This window comes from Meleagris gallopavo, chromosome 4, assembly GCF_905368555.1.
Source record: "Meleagris gallopavo chromosome 4, MGAL_WU_HG_1.1, whole genome shotgun sequence".
Taxonomy (NCBI): domain Eukaryota; kingdom Metazoa; phylum Chordata; class Aves; order Galliformes; family Phasianidae; genus Meleagris; species Meleagris gallopavo.
In genome coordinates, this window is record NC_139407.1 from 46,569,426 (window position 1) to 46,587,579 (window position 18,154).

At 39.4% G+C, this 18,154-nt stretch overlaps 2 protein-coding genes across 6 annotated transcripts in view; one reads left to right on the plus strand and one right to left on the minus strand.

Annotated features, from left to right (window-relative positions):
* Window positions 1-8,139, plus strand: part of CORIN (corin, serine peptidase) — a 121,961-nt gene extending 113,822 nt beyond the window's left edge. The window contains exons 21-23 of one of the 2 annotated variants that reach the window (XM_085223214.1): window positions 1,477-1,610; window positions 2,134-2,325; window positions 7,188-8,139. In XM_085223214.1, coding sequence (XP_085079340.1) covers window positions 1,477-1,610; window positions 2,134-2,316 — 317 coding nt within the window. In that variant the 3' untranslated portion in view covers window positions 2,317-2,325; window positions 7,188-8,139. Of the gene's footprint in view, window positions 1-1,476; window positions 1,611-2,133; window positions 6,145-7,187 lie in introns of those variants that run through there. The other variant, XM_085223215.1, reaches the window with a different exon arrangement.
* Window positions 1-18,154, minus strand: part of ATP10D (ATPase phospholipid transporting 10D (putative)) — a 60,214-nt gene that overhangs the window by 13,965 nt on the left and 28,095 nt on the right. For 2 of the 4 annotated variants that reach the window (XM_085223210.1, XM_085223211.1), the window contains 9 exons: window positions 17,287-17,471; window positions 16,233-16,542; window positions 15,536-15,612; window positions 14,959-15,084; window positions 14,282-14,482; window positions 12,630-12,710; window positions 12,279-12,383; window positions 10,795-10,982; window positions 8,552-10,162 (listed from right to left, as the gene is read on the minus strand). In XM_085223210.1, the coding sequence (XP_085079336.1) occupies window positions 9,814-10,162; window positions 10,795-10,982; window positions 12,279-12,383; window positions 12,630-12,710; window positions 14,282-14,482; window positions 14,959-15,084; window positions 15,536-15,612; window positions 16,233-16,542; window positions 17,287-17,471 (1,622 nt within the window). In that variant the 3' untranslated portion in view covers window positions 8,552-9,813. Of the gene's footprint in view, window positions 1-8,551; window positions 10,163-10,794; window positions 10,983-12,278; window positions 12,384-12,629; window positions 12,711-14,281; window positions 14,483-14,958; window positions 15,085-15,535; window positions 15,613-16,232; window positions 16,543-17,286; window positions 17,472-18,154 lie in introns of those variants that run through there. The other 2 variants (XM_085223212.1, XM_085223213.1) reach the window with 2 other exon arrangements.

An 18,154-nucleotide genomic window follows, 5' to 3' on the forward strand; every position in this document is an offset into this window, starting at 1 on the left:
CTGGCTGGCCATTTTCTTTTTAATACACTCCAGATTAAATACTAAGGATCTCTAACTGGTCTTGAAGGGAATCCAACTGTTGCTTTTATTTTTTTCAAAATCAGCAACCTAAGTTTATGCTCCTAAATCCATATTCAGACGTGATGTTTGATTTGTCAGAAATGCAGAAGATCTAGAAACTCCTATCAAGAAAGTCACCTGAAACTGGTCATCATTTTACTCACTTGGCTGTCTTTAGAATTGTATTGAGATAAGAACCATGTCAGACCCCCATTGCTGGGGTTAACATTCTTAGTTCAGTGGAAGCTGGAGATACTGAAAGCAAGGGCCCTGAAATCCTTGGGTCTCATTGGAAGAACATTTATGTTATGTAAATATCTGTTTTGACAGACTTATCTTGGGTCCCTTCCAACCCAAGCCATTCGGTGGTTCTATGATCTTTCATGCACCAAATGCAAAATATCCTGGACCAACCCTGTTAGCTCTATCCATTATGTTTCTCCCTTCTCTGTAAAAGCAGTGTTCAGAAAGGCTGTTCTGTACACTGGATAAGGAAATTTTCCTTTCAGTACTGCTTCACCCCTAGTAGCCAGGTCCATATATGTGGCAAAAACTAAACTGCACTAGTGAGGAACACGCTGTTTAGAAGCAGCTCCGAATCTATCAATCTAAAAGTACATTTTATGTAATGGTACGAAAAAAATAACAGAAAGCTTTTGTACCTCTGTAAGTACCTTGTAAGTAGAAAAATGTTATTTGCTAGCTAATGTGGTTTCAGCTTTGTTATTAAAAGTTTTACGTTAGAAAACTACAAAAACTATCTTGGTTTAGTATCTTGCTCTAGGCTTAACAGTTTACCTTTGAATTTGAGCTAAGTCAGCTGCTCGCAGTAGGATGAAGTCCTGAATGTGCTGAAGTAATTTCAATATCCTTTGAAATCTGATTCCCTGATACATTAAGTTGAATTTACCCAAATGTAACTCATGCTTGTGTTTATACCAACCTCAACTGTGAGAGATACTAGGACTAGAATGAAGAGTTAGCCCCTTCCTCTGCCTCACATTACTTCCCAGCCAATACTGTCCCCATCATAAAAGTACCATAACACATCACATAAAGGTACTCTGCTTCCTCGGTCTTCAGTACTGTGCAAATGCACAATAAAGTGTGTCAGCAGCATCCATGTGCTTGGTCATCCTCCAGAATGCAACATATACAGACTTGGCTGAGGAGTCTTCATCATGAATCCTGCAATGCAACCATGAAAAAAAGACCCGGAAGCATCTGAGCTTCAATCTAGACCTATGTGTTTTTGTTTAAGGTATTTATATATATATGCACACATGTTTACATACACACACACATAAAGTAATATTTAGATCTATCTAAAGGAAATATTTATCATATCTCAAAGATCCATCACAGGTAAATATTTTCATATGTCCATATGTTTTAATGCTTATTTCTGTTTTTCAGTGCCTTTTAAGCTTCAAGAAGGAGAAGTGCGCATAATTTCCTTAGAAAAATGCCAGTCATACTTTGACATGAAGACCATTACAAGCAGGATGCTGTGTGCAGGCTATGAGTCTGGCACCGTAGACTCTTGCATGGTAGGCCTTATGTCTAATGAGAAACTCACAGCTAGAAATGCTTCTAGACATCAAAGTTCTGTGACATTTATTAGGTTCAGCATATTTAATCTAGTATAGAAATGTCTACAGTCTCTCGATGCATTTTAACCCAGCTGTTATTGTTGCTGGTGCAACCCATTTGACCTGGGGTGTTGACCAGATCACTCTCAGCAGTCTGCTTCCTCCTCAGTGACTCTGATGCTGTGAAACTGAAATCATTCCAGTTTATGGTAATGAAAAGCTGATGTTCTGAGGCTTATCTGTATTAGTTAACCAGTAGACTAACTTTTAAAATAACAATAAGCAATTTGCAGGTACTTTTTTGTACAGTTGAAAAAGGGAACAAATATGGGTAACTATATGCTGCTACATAGTTGGGCAGAGCAGCCAGTCCTTACAGCTGAGTTACTTATTAAAGACAAATCACTCCAGGAACTGGGACAGAGCTTTAGCCATGTGACTACTGGCTATGTATAGCCTCTGATTTTCTTTCGTATTGCAGGGTGACAGTGGAGGACCACTTGTGTGTGAACAACCTGCAGGACGCTGGACTTTGTTTGGTTTAACATCTTGGGGCTCTGTCTGCTTTTCCAAAGTTTTGGGACCAGGAGTTTACAGCAATGTGTCACATTTTATTGACTGGATTGAGAAACAAATATATATCCACACCTTTCTGCTGAACTAACTCCAGATGGTAAGAATTGTGCTGACAAACAGCAGGAAAATGGAATCAAACTTCAACACTCTGAAGATTTTGCAGCCAGAAATTCTGTGAAAAGGAGTCCCTAGCTCTTTCTATTCTTGTTGTGGAGCTATGGGATATGCGGTGTATATGCTCATAGTTGACCCTCTGCTGGTGAATATACTTTGGGGTAGAATTAATAATCCTTTTTTTTTCTTTTCTTTTAACTCTTGTGGTGCTATTCCAAGCACAGCGAAATGCTTAAAAGAAAAGAAACAGTCACTTTCTTCCTTTCGGATATTCAAACTAAGCAGTAGCACAGAGTAGAAAAACTTTTTACATTGGCCTATTTTAATACTATTCGATTAGTAGCACATGCATCTTCTTTCACTGTCACAAGGTGCAGACTCAGTGCATTCAGATGACTCTGGCAGGGCACAAATTCACCAGGGCCATGCCAAAGGCTGCAGGTGTGGAAAAGGTGGCAGGGCTCGTGCGTTCTTGCAGCGCAGGGCATGGCGGTAAAGCACAAGTTTGAAGGGGCTGAGTAAACACCGTCTGTCCCTCAGAGTGGCCAGCATGACTAGGACACTGCAGCATACTGACTCTACTGTTTTGTTCTGGGGGCCAGCTGGTGTACCTCTTCAGGGAGCAGTGTGGCACTAGTAGGCCAACAGACCCATAATACTATTTGAGGCACCTGAAACCAAAGTTTTGTTTATCAGCCTCTTTGGATCATTTTTCCCAAGTTTCTACCACTTTAGTTTTCTAAAACTTCTGTGTCTCACAGTGTCCAGAAATGCCCACTTCCTGACAGCACTACACAGAGTAGCGCATTTATTAAAACTGTGCCCCACTAGCTTCTCTATCCCATTTTTAAAATTTATTTATAGTGTTCAGTCTATAATGCACTGACAACCTCTAGTCCTCTAGAGGTACCAATACAGTGTTGGTAGAGCCACTGCAAATGCTTTTGCCTCAAGAGTAAGCTATTTGGAGCATCTGGGGAGACATGGAAAATGTAGATTTTAAAGTGCAAAAGATGCAGTATGAGCAAATATGAGAAATAATACTGAGAAACAGAGTATTTTTGGGTAGGATTCTTCTAGTATTATGCACTGAGTTTAATTTTGTTTAACATGATAAAAGAATCTGGAGAGAGAAAAAGGCAAAGAGAAATCTATATGGCAGATGATTTGAGCAGAAAGTGGAATCCAAATATGTATTAGAAATGTTAAGCAAAGCACAACTTTCATCAGCAAAGGCCCAAAGGAGCCCCACTGAAGTGCTTGGTGGCAAAATGCTCTGTGCAGAGATAAGAAGCCAAGCATTGACTTCAAGAGTCTGCCTGAAAAGAAAAAGCCACAAAAAAAACAACGAACAAACCCACAACACTTTATAATGGAGCTTACAGTGGAGCTTGGCATTGGCACCTTTCTACAGCTGGAGGGGAATTGTTTCTTACTAGCTGCTGTAGGTAGTGACATGCACAGCTCATGGCCTTTCAGGAAGCCAGAATAGGAGGAGTCAGAAATTGAGAATTTCACTGGGGAGTAATGCAAAGGTGTTTCAGCCTCAGGCATACAGGTACTCTCGATGCTACCTCTGGCGTGCCCCCATGGCAGCATGCAGGACCTTGTCAGCACAATGCCTGCCATACATGGAAACCTGCATTAGAACAGCTGATAGCAGAGATTTCAGGTACAATAAGTCATGTTACAACTAACCTACACCGCCCAGACTATTGCTTTAGTGAAAAGTTTGCCTCTTTCTTAGTATCTTTTTCTTTAACATGTGTAACATTAGACATACTGGACAGTATTAAAAAAGAGCATTATTAATAAATACTCAGTATTTGTCATGGATTCTGAAAACCCTATTTAAATGACTTTTGTATCACTGTTTGATGCTCAGAAAGAAAACCTCCCTAGGCTTTGCTAGTTTTTCTTCTTTCTTTTTTCTTTTTTCTTTTAACATATTCAGGATTTTGCTTTTTATGTAACAAAAAATGCTCTTTCCCCAGAGAAAAAATTGCAGTGACTGTGTTTTTCCAGTACAGGCAGGCTGCAGGTGGAGCAGGTTAGTGGTGCCCTTGCTTCAAGGCTGTGTGAGCCATAGCTCTCCTCACTGCAGCTCTCTCTGGAGCTGAGCTCTCTGCAGCACAGCACAACACAGCACAGGCACCAGTTCTGCAGGCTTAGCCTTCTGGAGGTAAGAGCAAGTAGGAGCTGTTGTGAATCTAGCAGCTTCCCTGACTAGAAGAAGCAGTTTCACACCTCTGAATTAAACAAAGGACTGGAGTACATACAGTCATTTTGCACAAATATTAGCACTACCAAATAATAGTATGTGAAATAATAACATGCTTCAGTTAATTGGGTTTGGCTCTGCCACATTTTATATGCAGTCCCTCCCAGGAACCAAAAGAGAGTATTGCTTAAAGGGCCCAGCCTCTCCTGTTGGGGTCATGTGGAAGATATAAACCAAGCTCCAGCCCACAGGGCTGTGGCTTTCCCTCATAGCTGTCTGCCACCACATTCCATGTAAAGAAGAAATTTGTAATTTTATAAATGTATTTTTATACTGCTTTTTTCTATGTGTGCACATCAAATAGGCAAGTATATTTCTTCTACTACTGCCTTGAAACTTTTTCATATGTGCTGCTGTAATGCCAATGGCCACAACCACGCTGTGTTCTTTACAAGTATAGCCTCACTGCGAGGTGACAGTGTTGGTTTCACTTCTACATGACTGTGCAGCCAAATGGAAGCAATGTCATAGAGACAGCCGATGTGCTTCCTTCTCACTGTACTAATAAAAATTTACAATAATTTTCCTAGTAATGTCTCTGCTTCAGATGTTTCAGTCCTCCCAGAGACTCAGACAATGTGGAATTGTGAAGAGAGTAGTGACAAAATTATGATTTCAGCACTATTTCCTAAAAACAGGTTTGAAATGGTATTGAACTACTTTTATCTGGTTTGTCATGCACTGCTGACAGCTCTGCTTGCATCATAAATTGGCAGAGCGTTTGGCATTAAACCTCCACTACAACTTCTGGTTTCTTCTGCACATACGCATCCAGTACAGAAAAATACCAAGAACAGCACTGTCAACAACTATTTGGGATTTAAACAGTTGAAAAATTAACATGTTTGGTTGTATGGCTTTCCTCAGGCCAGCTAAAGACATAGCTCCTTACAATCAGGATGCTGAATTTCAATGCATGAAGATGTTGAAATAAAAAAAACAAGCATGCAGAAACATGAAATAGTTAAAATTTGGCTTTTAACTGTAGTCGGCAATAGGGCACCTGGGACCATGAAGACAGGAGTAAATAAACCAGAGTAAAACAGAAACTAGTAACACAAAAACCACATGGAGATTCAGTTGTTAGAAAGTTCTTAGCGCATGCATCTTTGGGATGTGATTGCTGCTTTCTGCAGGGACTGAGGACTACCTGGGGAAGCAGCAGCCCAGGGAGCAGTAGTGCTTCACGCTCTCATGCTGCAGCCAGTGGCATTGGAGGACAACCAGAGCATGGCTTAGAGAATTCAGCTCAGTGTGCCCCATGTGCAGGCCAGAGCTGGGCTGTGAAGTCATCCTCTACATGAAGGCTGTGGCAGTTGCCACCTGCAGATGCTCAGTGCGCTCACTGTTGCTGAAGAAAAGTGGAAGAAAAAAAAAAAGAAAAAAAAAAGGGAATTTTCTGGCAGATCAAATATTGCACAGCAACCTGTGAGTTAAAGCTGCTCTAAGCATAGTCACAAAGTTGGGGCCAAAGTTGGGGCAGAGGCTGAAAATTGGTGTTTTTTTTTTTTTTTTTTTTTTACCAATAACCAAAACATTAAACACTGTGCTGTCTTTTCTGACATCTGCAAAACACCTGTGAGATGATCTTAAAAAGCCCAGCTTCCAAATGGTCAGGTCATGCTGTGCAGAAGTAAACAAGGGACTGCGATGTCTCCAGTGCTAAAAAATAATAAAAAACTTTCAACTACTGAGAATGGAGAATGATTAACATGCACCTCTCACTTGGCACCATTTTAGATATAACCAATTAACAATTTGAAGTTTTTATTAAAGACTCATTGTCCACATCAGGGAAAAAAAAAAAAGAAAGAAAGCAAAGGATTGAGTTTTACAAAATGATATTTTTGTCATTGATACAGCTAGTCAAAGCCCCCTGAAAGTGTATAACCCAGGCAGTAGGGAAGAATTTTAAGCAATATGCACCATTGGTGAAACAACATAACAGGAAAAAAAATTGAGAATGCTCTTTATGTGTGCAATATTTTGCACATATTCAAGTGGTAAAAAAGTGCTTATGGTCAGTGATATCATCAGTACATGGGATTTTTTTTAAGAGTACCTAAAATTTCAAGGCAACCCACAGTGTGCTTTTGAGCCCTAGATGAAGTAATCCTCCACTCAGTTAAGAACACATCTTGCAAACCCTTCCAGCACTGAGTCACGGGGTGATTGTGCTTGTAAAGCCAACTAACAGCACTGTAAGTGTCTCAGAAGTGAAGTAAAGGGCAGGAAGGCACTAAGGCAGCCCCAGGGCTCCCTGCTGAGAGCCACCTTGTTTTGTTGTGAAGTAACTCGGCTGCCACAGCTCACAGGATTTGAAGGACCTTGAGTACTTACAGCTTTTATATGATATACACATGAACTCCTAAGACTGAAGTATCAGCTACCTCCAAATTTGCTGACGGAAATGCTGGAAACAGTCTTCAGTTACATCACATGTTATTGCAAAGGGAAAGATAAAAATCCCTTCTCTGTCACCACAAATTAACAGAGGAAATAGATTTATGGTGCAGAAGAAGCATTCAGGCGAGATAACAAAAACATCAGTATTTGACTTCCAGGGCAGGAAGCATTGGTCTGGACTTCATTGCTTGAGCTCTTCACTACAGAAGAACATCTGCTAGGATCAGCATGAGGAGCACTGCACCTGCCCTGGGGCTCTGCAGCAGAGCAGATCAACTCTGATATCCACTACATCCCATCCCTTGTATGATTCTGCCCCATGGCAGCTTCTCCCTGCACAACCTGCTGGCTGTTCTGCATCTTTTTCCAGAAAGAAGATGTTCCACGATGTGCAGAGAAAGCTGACATTTGCAGTCAGGACACCTGGAGTCCCCTCCTAGCAAATTAACCCCAGCAGTTACATCTCTTTCTATTCCCCTTAAGCATTTCTGAACCTGGTTCTGGGAATGACTTTTTCTAACTGCAAAAAACATAAGAGTATTACAAAATATAAAATATTGGATTATAGTAGAAATGCAAGTCACAGTTTGAACCAGTGACTGAGCACTGGTAGGAAGGCAGGGCCAACCCAGGGGAGCTCAGGTGCATGCAGTACACCTGAGTGACCAGAAGGGGTGGAGTCAGGATCCACCCCTTTCCAGACCTTATTTAAGGGTTGGCAATGGAGGTAAAGGTATCTTGCTGGAGAACCTTGCATAACTGAGGCCTTTTAAAGATGAGTGACTTCTTTCCTTTTTTTCTCTGTCCACTGCTGTTGTGTTTGAGCAAATACTCACTCACTGCAGCCTGGGATCTTGGTGCTCTGCTGTCACTGTGCTTTCCATCATGTTACATTAGGTAAAATATAAGAGTACACAAGCAAGTATACCAAAGCCACATAGAAATAATAATTATGAATCTACTTAGGCTGGATGCAATCTCCAAGAACTTGAACGTTTACTCTCATTTTGACAGTGGGCATTATGTGTGTTAGAACTTATCAAAATTGTTTTGTCAGATGTTGAACCAAATCTAAAAAAAAAAAAATAAAAATTACAGAAATGCCTGTTGTCACTGGCTCTTTCCACTGTTTTTCTTCTATGGGCTGAACAAAAGGATATTTTTGTTCTTGCTAACTATGAGGATGGAATCAGCACTAATTACATTGTGCCATTTGAAACTTCTGGCAACATGTGGTGACCTGCATCTGAATGAACCTAGTGTGCTCTTGGTATCTGCCCAACGTAGCAGCAGCTGTTTTGGACCTCAACAGAGTTTGTTTAAATTCTTTCAGAGATCATAGGAAATGTGGAATATGTAATGTTGATCATTGGCATGGAACACTCATGGTTCAATTAAAAAGCAGAGCCCTTGCCCCAAATATGATAACTGAAAATAAACACAACAGATCTCGGCAAATTGGAATCAGAAAATTTGAGAAAGAAACAGAACAAAAATTGGCTTAATAATAATAATAATCTGCTACAGTTTAAGGAAATAGTTTATTTCAATAAGTGCTAGCAGACACAAACAATTTCACGGATTCCTCTGTAAATTGGCAATGTAACTTTTTGGGCAGGAAAGTAAAAAGGAAACAATACTTTAGCTCATCTCAGCTTACATGGTGTGAAGAGCAGTGGGGAACTAGCAGAGATGGAACATCTCCAAGACATTTACACAACAGAGCTCAAATTTGAGGCATACAAATGGCTGCACATTCTTTTGAGCAGCATTTAGTGATGCTCGTGCTGTTTAATATGAAAGTCTGGAGGAATGTGAAAACAACTGAGAGTGAAAAAGAGAAATGCCATTAGTTACAAGCTGCTGCATCTGAAGACACACAGGAGCTTCCCATCACCACTTGCAGATGATTTTCCAGGGCAGGCATGAGTTTAAAAGTCTAGAGAAAAGTTCAGGCAGCCAATATCCAAGTTGGGTGAAGAGAAAAAGATCAGTCAATGGTGAATGAGATGAAAGGAAAAAGGGAGCCAAAGAGAGGGGATGTAGCAGGAGGATGAACTACCCTGGAGTACAAGAAGCTGCACAAAGATTTTCTGTGGGAATGTGGAGGAGATATGTGAATTCTATGTCTCATCCAGGGCACTTTCCTCATGGCTGAAATAGTGTTTGGATCACACTGAGATGGTCATGGAGATGGTCACAGTGGTTAAGATAATTACTGTATTAAAAACATAAGAGAAGTTTTGTTATAAATGAACTAAAACCACTACATCTGAGCCTTTCTGCTTGCTTCCTATCTCAGTAAGCTATGAATTCCAGGCAACACTGTGATAGTAGGACAGCAATGCAAGGGAGTAACATGGCTTGTGATAGAGTGGATTTTATCTGAACTGAATCTGTAGATCTGTAATTCATACCATGTCCTGTCTGTAGGAGGCATTATGCAGTGTTGCATGAAAGAGAGAAGCAGTATGCAAAGTATACTGCATGAGAAAATAAAACCTCTAGCCATTTAGACCTTTAACACTTCAATAAATTACTGAAAAGCTTTACAAACTCAAAAGCTTTTAGGTAAATGAGTGCATCATCTACCTTGGCTGAAAAAAAAAATCACATTGTAGCATACACCAGCAGTTATTCTTGGATTTTCAATGGTTCACATTCCAACTTTGTAAATAACATTAAACCATTTTCTGCACATAACAAAGAATTCAAACCTGCTTTGCATGCTAGAGAAATGATACTGCTGCATTCTTCAGAAGTACATGCAGAGACTTTGGCAAATCAGACATCTGAGTCAGTTCTCTTTGAATTCAGAAATGCAGTTTTTTCAGAGTTCAAGTTATTTCTATTCCCAGGCTCTTCCTCCACTAACTCATCTCTTGAACAGGCATGAAAAGGTATTCTAGAAGCTGGCAGAACACTGACAATGCTTTCTTCCTTTAACACAGTACCTGTGGCAGAGCCAGAAGACCCAGAAGTAACCTGCAACTCCATTCCACAGCTTACAACGCGTTCATCCTTCCATTTCTTAATTGCTTCCCTCTTCTCCTCAGGGATCAGTTTGTCCAAGTGCTTGGCTTTCAACACTGGAGATGGAGACAATGTTCCTTGGAGAGCCCTCAGGAAGTATCTACAAAATACGGTTCCAAATAAGCTGGTCAGAAGCAGACTCAAAACCATTCCCAAAATCACATCTAGCACTGAAGGAAACTAAACACCATTCATTTAAACCTAAGATTGCAGCAGCCTCTGAAATACAGTTTTGCTGGTGCCATTTTGAGAATGTAAATTATCATTCCAGCAACTGTACCAGAGCATGTTTTAAAACAAACAAGCATTTTCAAATGCTGATATTCATTTCAGGTTCTTTCTTTCTTTTTTTTTTTTTTCTTTTTTCTTTTTTTCTTTGCAATAGAACCATAGAATGGTTTGGGTTGGAAGGGATCTTAAAGATGGTCCAGTTGCAACCAGATCAACCTGGCACTGAACATCTCCAGGGATGGGGTATCCACGGCTTCTCCGGGCAGCCTGTTCCAACTCTTCACCACCTTCGCAGCAAAGAATTTCTTCCTAATATCTAAACTAATCTAATCTGTTTTTAGTTTAAAGTTACTACCCCTTCCTCCAATCACTAGACTCCCTGATGAAAACTATCTTCCTATCTTTTCTACAGGCCCCCTTTAGGTAAAATAAGGCATCAACAAATTAAGGAAAACCACTTTGTTAGCAGTAGCAACTTGTGGTTATAAAACAGAAACATACCTGGGTAGCAGAGCAACACAAGCAGTCAGGAGGCACACTAGGTAAAAAACTGGGTCTGCCATATGCTTTTCCATGATCCGATAAGGATTTGATAGTGGATTATGGGTTCTGTAGGTTGCCCCAAAAGCCAGAGAAAAAACGAAGTAAAATAGGATGCTGCCAACTATAACTATTGTATGAATCCAAGTCTGCAAGGTAGAAAAGAAAAGAAATCAGATCTAGTCTGTAAACAGGAAGACCCATAAATCCTCAGGCACATGTACGCATGAGCATGCACAGCCCCCTCTCCTCCCCTTCAAGGACAGCTTCTTAATGTAACAAATAGAGGGAAAAACAATTCACATAGTATTCTTAACTCTATGCAAAACACTACCAGGAAGAACAGAACCTTCTTTCTACAGTTCATAGGTAATCCAGCTAGTTTGTTTATTTATTTATTTTATTCTGGTAAAAGTATAGCTATCAGTTCATTTGTGTAAGACATTATAAAGCTATTTGCCTTAAATGATCACCTTACTGGCAGCTGAGAGTCTTCTCAAGCAAATAGAGGTGATAGCTTTACATGACACGTCCCTTACATATGCTGCTTGAGACATTGATTAATTCTTCACTGGAGTTATGGCTATAATGGTTACTATGGAAACAACACTGTCACTGGTCTGACAGCTTCCCAACGTAGCAAAATGCCAAATAAAACCCATTTATGTATTATTTTTCTATTCAGAGTATGGATACGCTCAAGCTATGTATGTAGGCAGACTAAAGGGATTTGTGTAAGTGCTACCATATGCCTGGAAGAAGAATGAAAGAAAGAATCACAACTTGCAATTTTATCCATTATGATACAATTCCAAAGATGTTTTTCAAAACTGACAGGAAAAAAATCGAAAGCCATTAATATCTGTTTTTGTACTGTAAATATTACTAAATTCTCTTTAAAATTATGTGCAATGGGTAAACATTACCCTTGTAAAAGCTTTAAATTCATCCAAACTAATGCAGTCTATGAACAGGTATTTTACTTTATGCAGACAAGTGAAAGCTGGAATAGAATTTCCATGACATACTGGTTCTCTAGAGTAGATCATCCATTTCAAGCACTCAAAAATCAATAGCTGACATTATTTTTTATGAGAAGCAAGCTTTGGGAACTTATGGAGGGTCAAGCAGATCACCAGTTGGTTTTACCGTTTGCCAAATCAAAGTGACATCCCTAAACCCACTGACTCCTAATAAGGCAGGATCCCTCACTATTAAATAATCCTGAGATCAAATTTTGTTAATTTTATTCACACAAGTAATTCTGTTGGCTCCAATGACAGCTTCCTTAGGAGAGCTTACAGAGACTTATAAAGGAAATATTTCACCTCTGACTCTCTTATACTTATTCAGTTTTGTGTACTAAGCTCTATTCTATAAATTTTAATGAAAGCTGCATACACGTTCTGTTGAGGAATGTACTCTTCAGAAAATAAAGTACTCACCACGGATTTGCACTCAATGAGAAGGTGAAACAATATTATAAAAAGTGCTGCTGTGTTTATAGGGTTTCCAAAAGAAAAAATGTCTATGTCTGATCCATGGTAAGTCTGTAAAGGAAGACAGTGTAACATACAGTCAGTGTAATATGCTTGATGTATAGTTCTAATATGTAAAGTGGCATGATTTATTTAAATACTGGACATACTTGCATGCACAGTTCAACTCAGTTCCAGTGACAATTCTGCTACTATACATTTGTACATCACAAAGTACAATCAAAAACTACATTTTATTTCTAATTTGCCTGAGTTTTTAGTATGCCAAAGTGCATAAATTTAATATCCAGCACTTACGAAGTAAGGCACAAAAAAGCAAGCAAGACTTTGGTAAAAAGCATCCAGCAAGGTTATCCAAAAGGTTGAAGGCAAGTAGGCCTGTAAGAAAAAACAAACAAACAAACAAAAAAAGATAATGGCATTGAAACAACTTCAACAAATCGCTGCAGCTTTGTTAAGCATCCAACTGGACTTGAGGAAAGATAATCCACAGAATAACTCCAGCTGGCTTCCCCATGAAGAGACATACTTTTACGGCACAATAGGAAGATGCACATGTAGCTAGCTGCTATGATTTAAATCAGCAGCCAGATCTGTGAGCTCTGATCTTACAGCTGTTTCTCCTAGAATTGACCTGCCAAAGTCTTACCTGAGTGATAAGGAAGGAAGAGGGCAACGGGACAATGAATCACTCTCACAACTTGCTATCACTGAATGCCAAGTCCCATGTTCCTTCCACCTCCATTCCCTTTCTTTTTGTACGTCTGCTTCTATCTTTTGATTTGTGCTCATTTACTCCTCTGTGCAGACAGGAATCTAATGTGAGGTAACTAAATTCACTAGAATGCGAAAAATCATTTTCCTCTGGTCACCCCTTCCCTCCCTTAAAAGTGGGATGTGACATTTTCTGTTGGGAATCTCACTACAACTTTGCTGTTGTAGTGAGTTAAATCAGCTGCTGAAAGAAAGATGAACAGCAGAACTGGCACAAGGGAGGTAATCTAACTACAAAGGTGAAAATAGGGAATGGGAAGAAAAGAAGGGAGACAATGCAGAGGAATGAGCCCTCCCCATTCAGTGGCAGCAAACTGATGAAACTATAACTGCATGTGCCCTGGCTTAGGTATATTCCATTCCTCAAACAATCAATTGAGGCACGCAGATGCACAGTCTACTCACTCAGGATTTCCTCCCTCATTAGTAAGGAGAGATGGGTTACTCTGAAAAGCAATTCAGCCCTTTCATGAACTGAATTTCTCTCTGAAAATGGTGTGGGAAACTAGACTCCTCATTTGCCCATGTCAGGGTGGTGCTCTAAATCAGTGAAGATGAATCCAAGTTACTGTCTACACTTTTATAGCTTGTAATGAGCCGGGCACTTATGACATAGTAGTGCAACATTATGACACATTTTTTAAAGCACTGCTCTTTGTTTTATAGTATGCTTAATTCAAAGCAGTTATTACACTATGCTTCCATGCAAGGAAAGAAATGATATACTACTTAACAACTACAACCACAGAGCAAGACAATATTGAGCTGGGCAAAAAGAGAAAAACGTTGATAAATGTTTTTACAAAAAGAAAGCAGGGAAAGAGAAAAGCAATTGTATAATGCAGTAATTCTGATTATGTTGCCTCAAAACATTCCTTTCAGCTTGCTGTATTCTGTTTGACCAGAGCAAAGTGCCAAATCCTGAGGCTTGTAATATCTACTTTATCAAAACTCTGTGAATAATAAAGCACAGATCTCCTCCAGCCAGGCTATAGAGAATCTTAGCAGAAAAAAAGGCCCAGCTTTTATTCGTGCACAGAGTACAGGTCTGGGTCTAAAAGAGAAAGTGGTTTTAAACTTCATGTTTGCCTGATGTGAACCATGAAGGAAAGAAAGAAATGGCTCAAAATGCTGACCACTTTAATTTGCTTCAGGCCAAGCATTCTTTAACCTACCACAGATTTCTGGCTCATCTTGTACAGCTGTGGGATCTGCATGAGTATCTCTGCAGACACATCTTTGTCCAAGACACCGTAAATGATGGGTGGCACCGATGTAAAAAGGAGATTGAAAAAAATCAAGATCCAATAGTCAGTCATTGATGTGCCTGAAAACCCACAGAAGAACTGGTACCAGAATAAGAGGTTGACGTAGGCCTGAAAAGTCAATAATGAGATGATAAAATGCTACCTGTAGACAAGTGTTTTCAAATCCAAGAGAAAAATAAGCAGGTTGTAGGTCTGGTTACAGTAATCTGTGAAAAATTATGTATAACTGCTGTAGAGTCCCTGCCAATCCCATACCCTGAAATTGTATTTGGCTAGCACACATCTTTACATTTAAAAACTGGCTACATGGCTTGTTTAAATATTCATGCTATAAGTACATTAATTAATGCCTGCTATCCACTTTTTAAACAAATTAGACAATGGCTTTCAGTTGGAAACCCAGTTCAAGCAATAGAAAAGTCTAGTCTCTGAAGATGTAAATGGGAAATAAAGTTGTTTGCCACATGCTCTTTGCATATTTTTGAACCCGTTCGCAACAGAAACTAAAAAATAATATGGAGCCATACTACTTCAGTACTGTCAAATAAGCAAACTGCTCTCTCTAGGCCAGGACAGCTACATACCACATTCTTGTAGAAGAAGTAGAGTATCATGTTGGTAAGCCTGGTATAACACCAGTGACCATGGACAAGCAGCAGCTTCCTGAGATGCTTGAACTGAGAAATTGCAAAGTCACTTGCCATCACTGCCTGCAACACACATAAAGGAAAGCACTGATATATCCAAACTTCAAATGATGAGCTTCAATACTGATCAGCAAACTGTTATAATGCTGGAAACTCTTATTTTATGTTTTTTTTTAATATATATTGTGCATATGAGCCTTGCCTTATTGAGATCTGAACCCCTCTGTGCAACATTTTACATCAGCAGCTCCAAAGAAATCACTGATACTTCATGCCATAAAACAAGCAGCCCAGATACATAATAGGGAGTTCAGTGACAAGCAGCAAGTTCTGTTATTTGGAATTTGAACACATGCACCCTTCAGCTTCTGAGCACTCCCAGATAAATGCAGGGGCTTGCACACTTTCGCTCAAATACAGCAATGGGCTGCGGAGCTGCTGGGCCCCCAGAGTGAACGTTAAACAGATTTGAAATGGAATCCAGTGTCATTTGTGTCTGTCTTATACACGCTACCTGCATGCCTTCTTGGCCCAAGATTCCCACACCAATGTCAGCTACCTGGATCATACTGACATCGTTGGCACCATCACCTACAGAGAAAAGGGAAGAAAAAATAACTAAGCTCTCTTAAGTTAGTTGAAACACAACCTGGAGGCAGCTTTACTGGCTATCACATTGCCATGGAAGTAGCACAAATACATAGATAAATACATAACACTACAGAATTCAGAGAAAACCATTTTCATAGGCAGCAATGTAGCCTATGGAATACCCTAAGGAAAGAAATATTAAAGTGTAGTAGGCCTGACTGAACTGAGCAATATTCTTCGAACGGATATTAGCTACTCCTGTTAGAATTTAGTCAGTATGCTTGGACAGAAAATATGGATGTTTTAAATCATACTCAGTGATTTCCCTTCTCCCTCACTATTTCAGGGGCTGTGATGGAGAACAACAAGGAAAATCCCCTCACTTAACCTTCACACATCACATAATGCTGTACATGACTGCTGCTATTCTTTGTTGCTTTAGATTACCAAGTATAGTCTAAATTTGGTAGGTTAAAAGACTATCATCATGTAATGCTAAAGACAACTATTATTCAAAGGATTATCTTCCTTGTAATTTAATTTTGTAAAGGACGTTGAGAAAAATAAAGAAGAAACTGCCTTCTACTTCTCAGAGAAAAGAAGGAAACCATGAGACTCACCTACAGCTAACGTCATTGCCTTCAGCTTATTTCGCACCAGTCTGACCAGCACACTCTTCTGCAGTGGTGTGGCTTGGCAGCAGACTACAGCTCGACATTTTTCTGTAAGCTCCAAGAAAACATTCTGCAGGCTGTCCTGAAGGACATGCTCTAAAGTCCTTCCATCAATAACCAGGCCTGCGCTGAAGCCTTGAGCTTGGGTAGAAGGACTTGCAGAGACATTCCCAAGTTTCTGATTTACTTTTTTTTGGTCAGCAGTGTTTTTTTGCATGTGTTCTAAAATACTGTTCATCACCAAAGCACAAGCATCCTAAAGACAAGAGAAAAGCAACTTAGTAAACACTGTTTGTATTCTGGCTCCCTTTCCAATTTAAAAAGGAAATATGGAGAAAATGCCAGTTGCTATCAATGTATAGTGTACTTCTCTCACTTTGTAGAATAGAAAGGGATTCAGACATGAGGCTGAATAACCCTTTAAAATAACAAAGGATACAGTACAGAGGATAAAAGCAAAGTTAAATTGTGGGTCATTAAGTAGATTGGTTTGGGTGTTGTACTAGGAGAAGGGAAAACACTGAAACATATTAGAAAAATATTAAAAGACTATCAGAAAAAAAAAAGCCACAGTTGAGGGAGAATATGACAAAGTAGCACACAACCTAATTTGATATCATTTTCATTGCAATAATTCCTATATTGCTAATATGCTGTAAACCTGAAATATCTAATAGAATATGATGCAGGACAACTTTCGCTTCTAGCGTAAGGAGAAATTAAGCAGTCAGCTAAAATAGTGACGATGGAATATGTAAAGAAACAGGCACTACATATAGTATTTTATACTTTACCTATTAGGAAAAAAAAGTCAGTTTTTGAATATTTTTATTTTCCCAGTGATTATGCTATCTTTTGTGAGATGAGAAAACAGAGAACATATTGTTTTCCCATACAGTCCTGTGATATTGCCTGATGGCTTTTTTTTTTTTTTTTTTGCAGAGAAAACAAAATAAAACACCCTCTTGAACACTGAAAAAAAGTGCAATTTTCTACTCACTCTACTTTGTGATTTGAGTGTGAAGATTCTGTCATCTGGCTCCAGCAATTTACAAGCATAGGCAATATTGACAGCTGTCTCTCTCTTGTCACCTGTCAGCATCCATATTTTTATTCCTGCTTTCCGTAATGCCTGTATTGTGTCTGGAACACCATCCTGCAGGCGATCTTCAATGCCAGTGGCACCTTTATTTAGACAAGCAGATGGATTAGCACTGCTGTATTTCAAGAAGCAAGTCTGCAAGCCTGACAGGACAAGATAGTCTCTGTGTATATCCACATTCCAGGACAGACACCGTGCTACAATATGCTTGAGAATCTCCCCCTTCCTCCTCTTTCTGTCTCAAAGTCCATCACAAGTTATGGGAACGTTGACATGTACCCTCCTTACAGTCTGTCATGTCTTTACAGTTTTTGGTTATTAGTGTTCCACATTATAACATCATGTTGTGCACTGGGAATTAAAAACAGTAGGAGAATGGAATATTTGATCAGCTGACAATATGTGAAACTCACTGTGTTGCATCTGGGATACTCAGACTAAGAAAGATTATAAAAAAACCCCAAACTTCAGCCACTTGCAGCTAGAGTAATTTTGACAAATAAACAATAAAATAATCCCCAGTAAAGTTTTCTCTCTTAAAGGGTCCCTTCTTACTGCAACAGGAGCCAGTTTCACTACGCATACCTATGCCACCCAAAATTCAACAATAGCATAAAATATGTCCAGAAGTGGTCTTGTGATTAGTTGCCATCATTTCACATGCTTATTATGATGACAAAAGCTCTGGTGCACACAGAAAAAAAGTAAAACATTGTGCCTTACAAACAACAGAAGATCACAAGCTGCCTTCGGTAGCAACTATAAC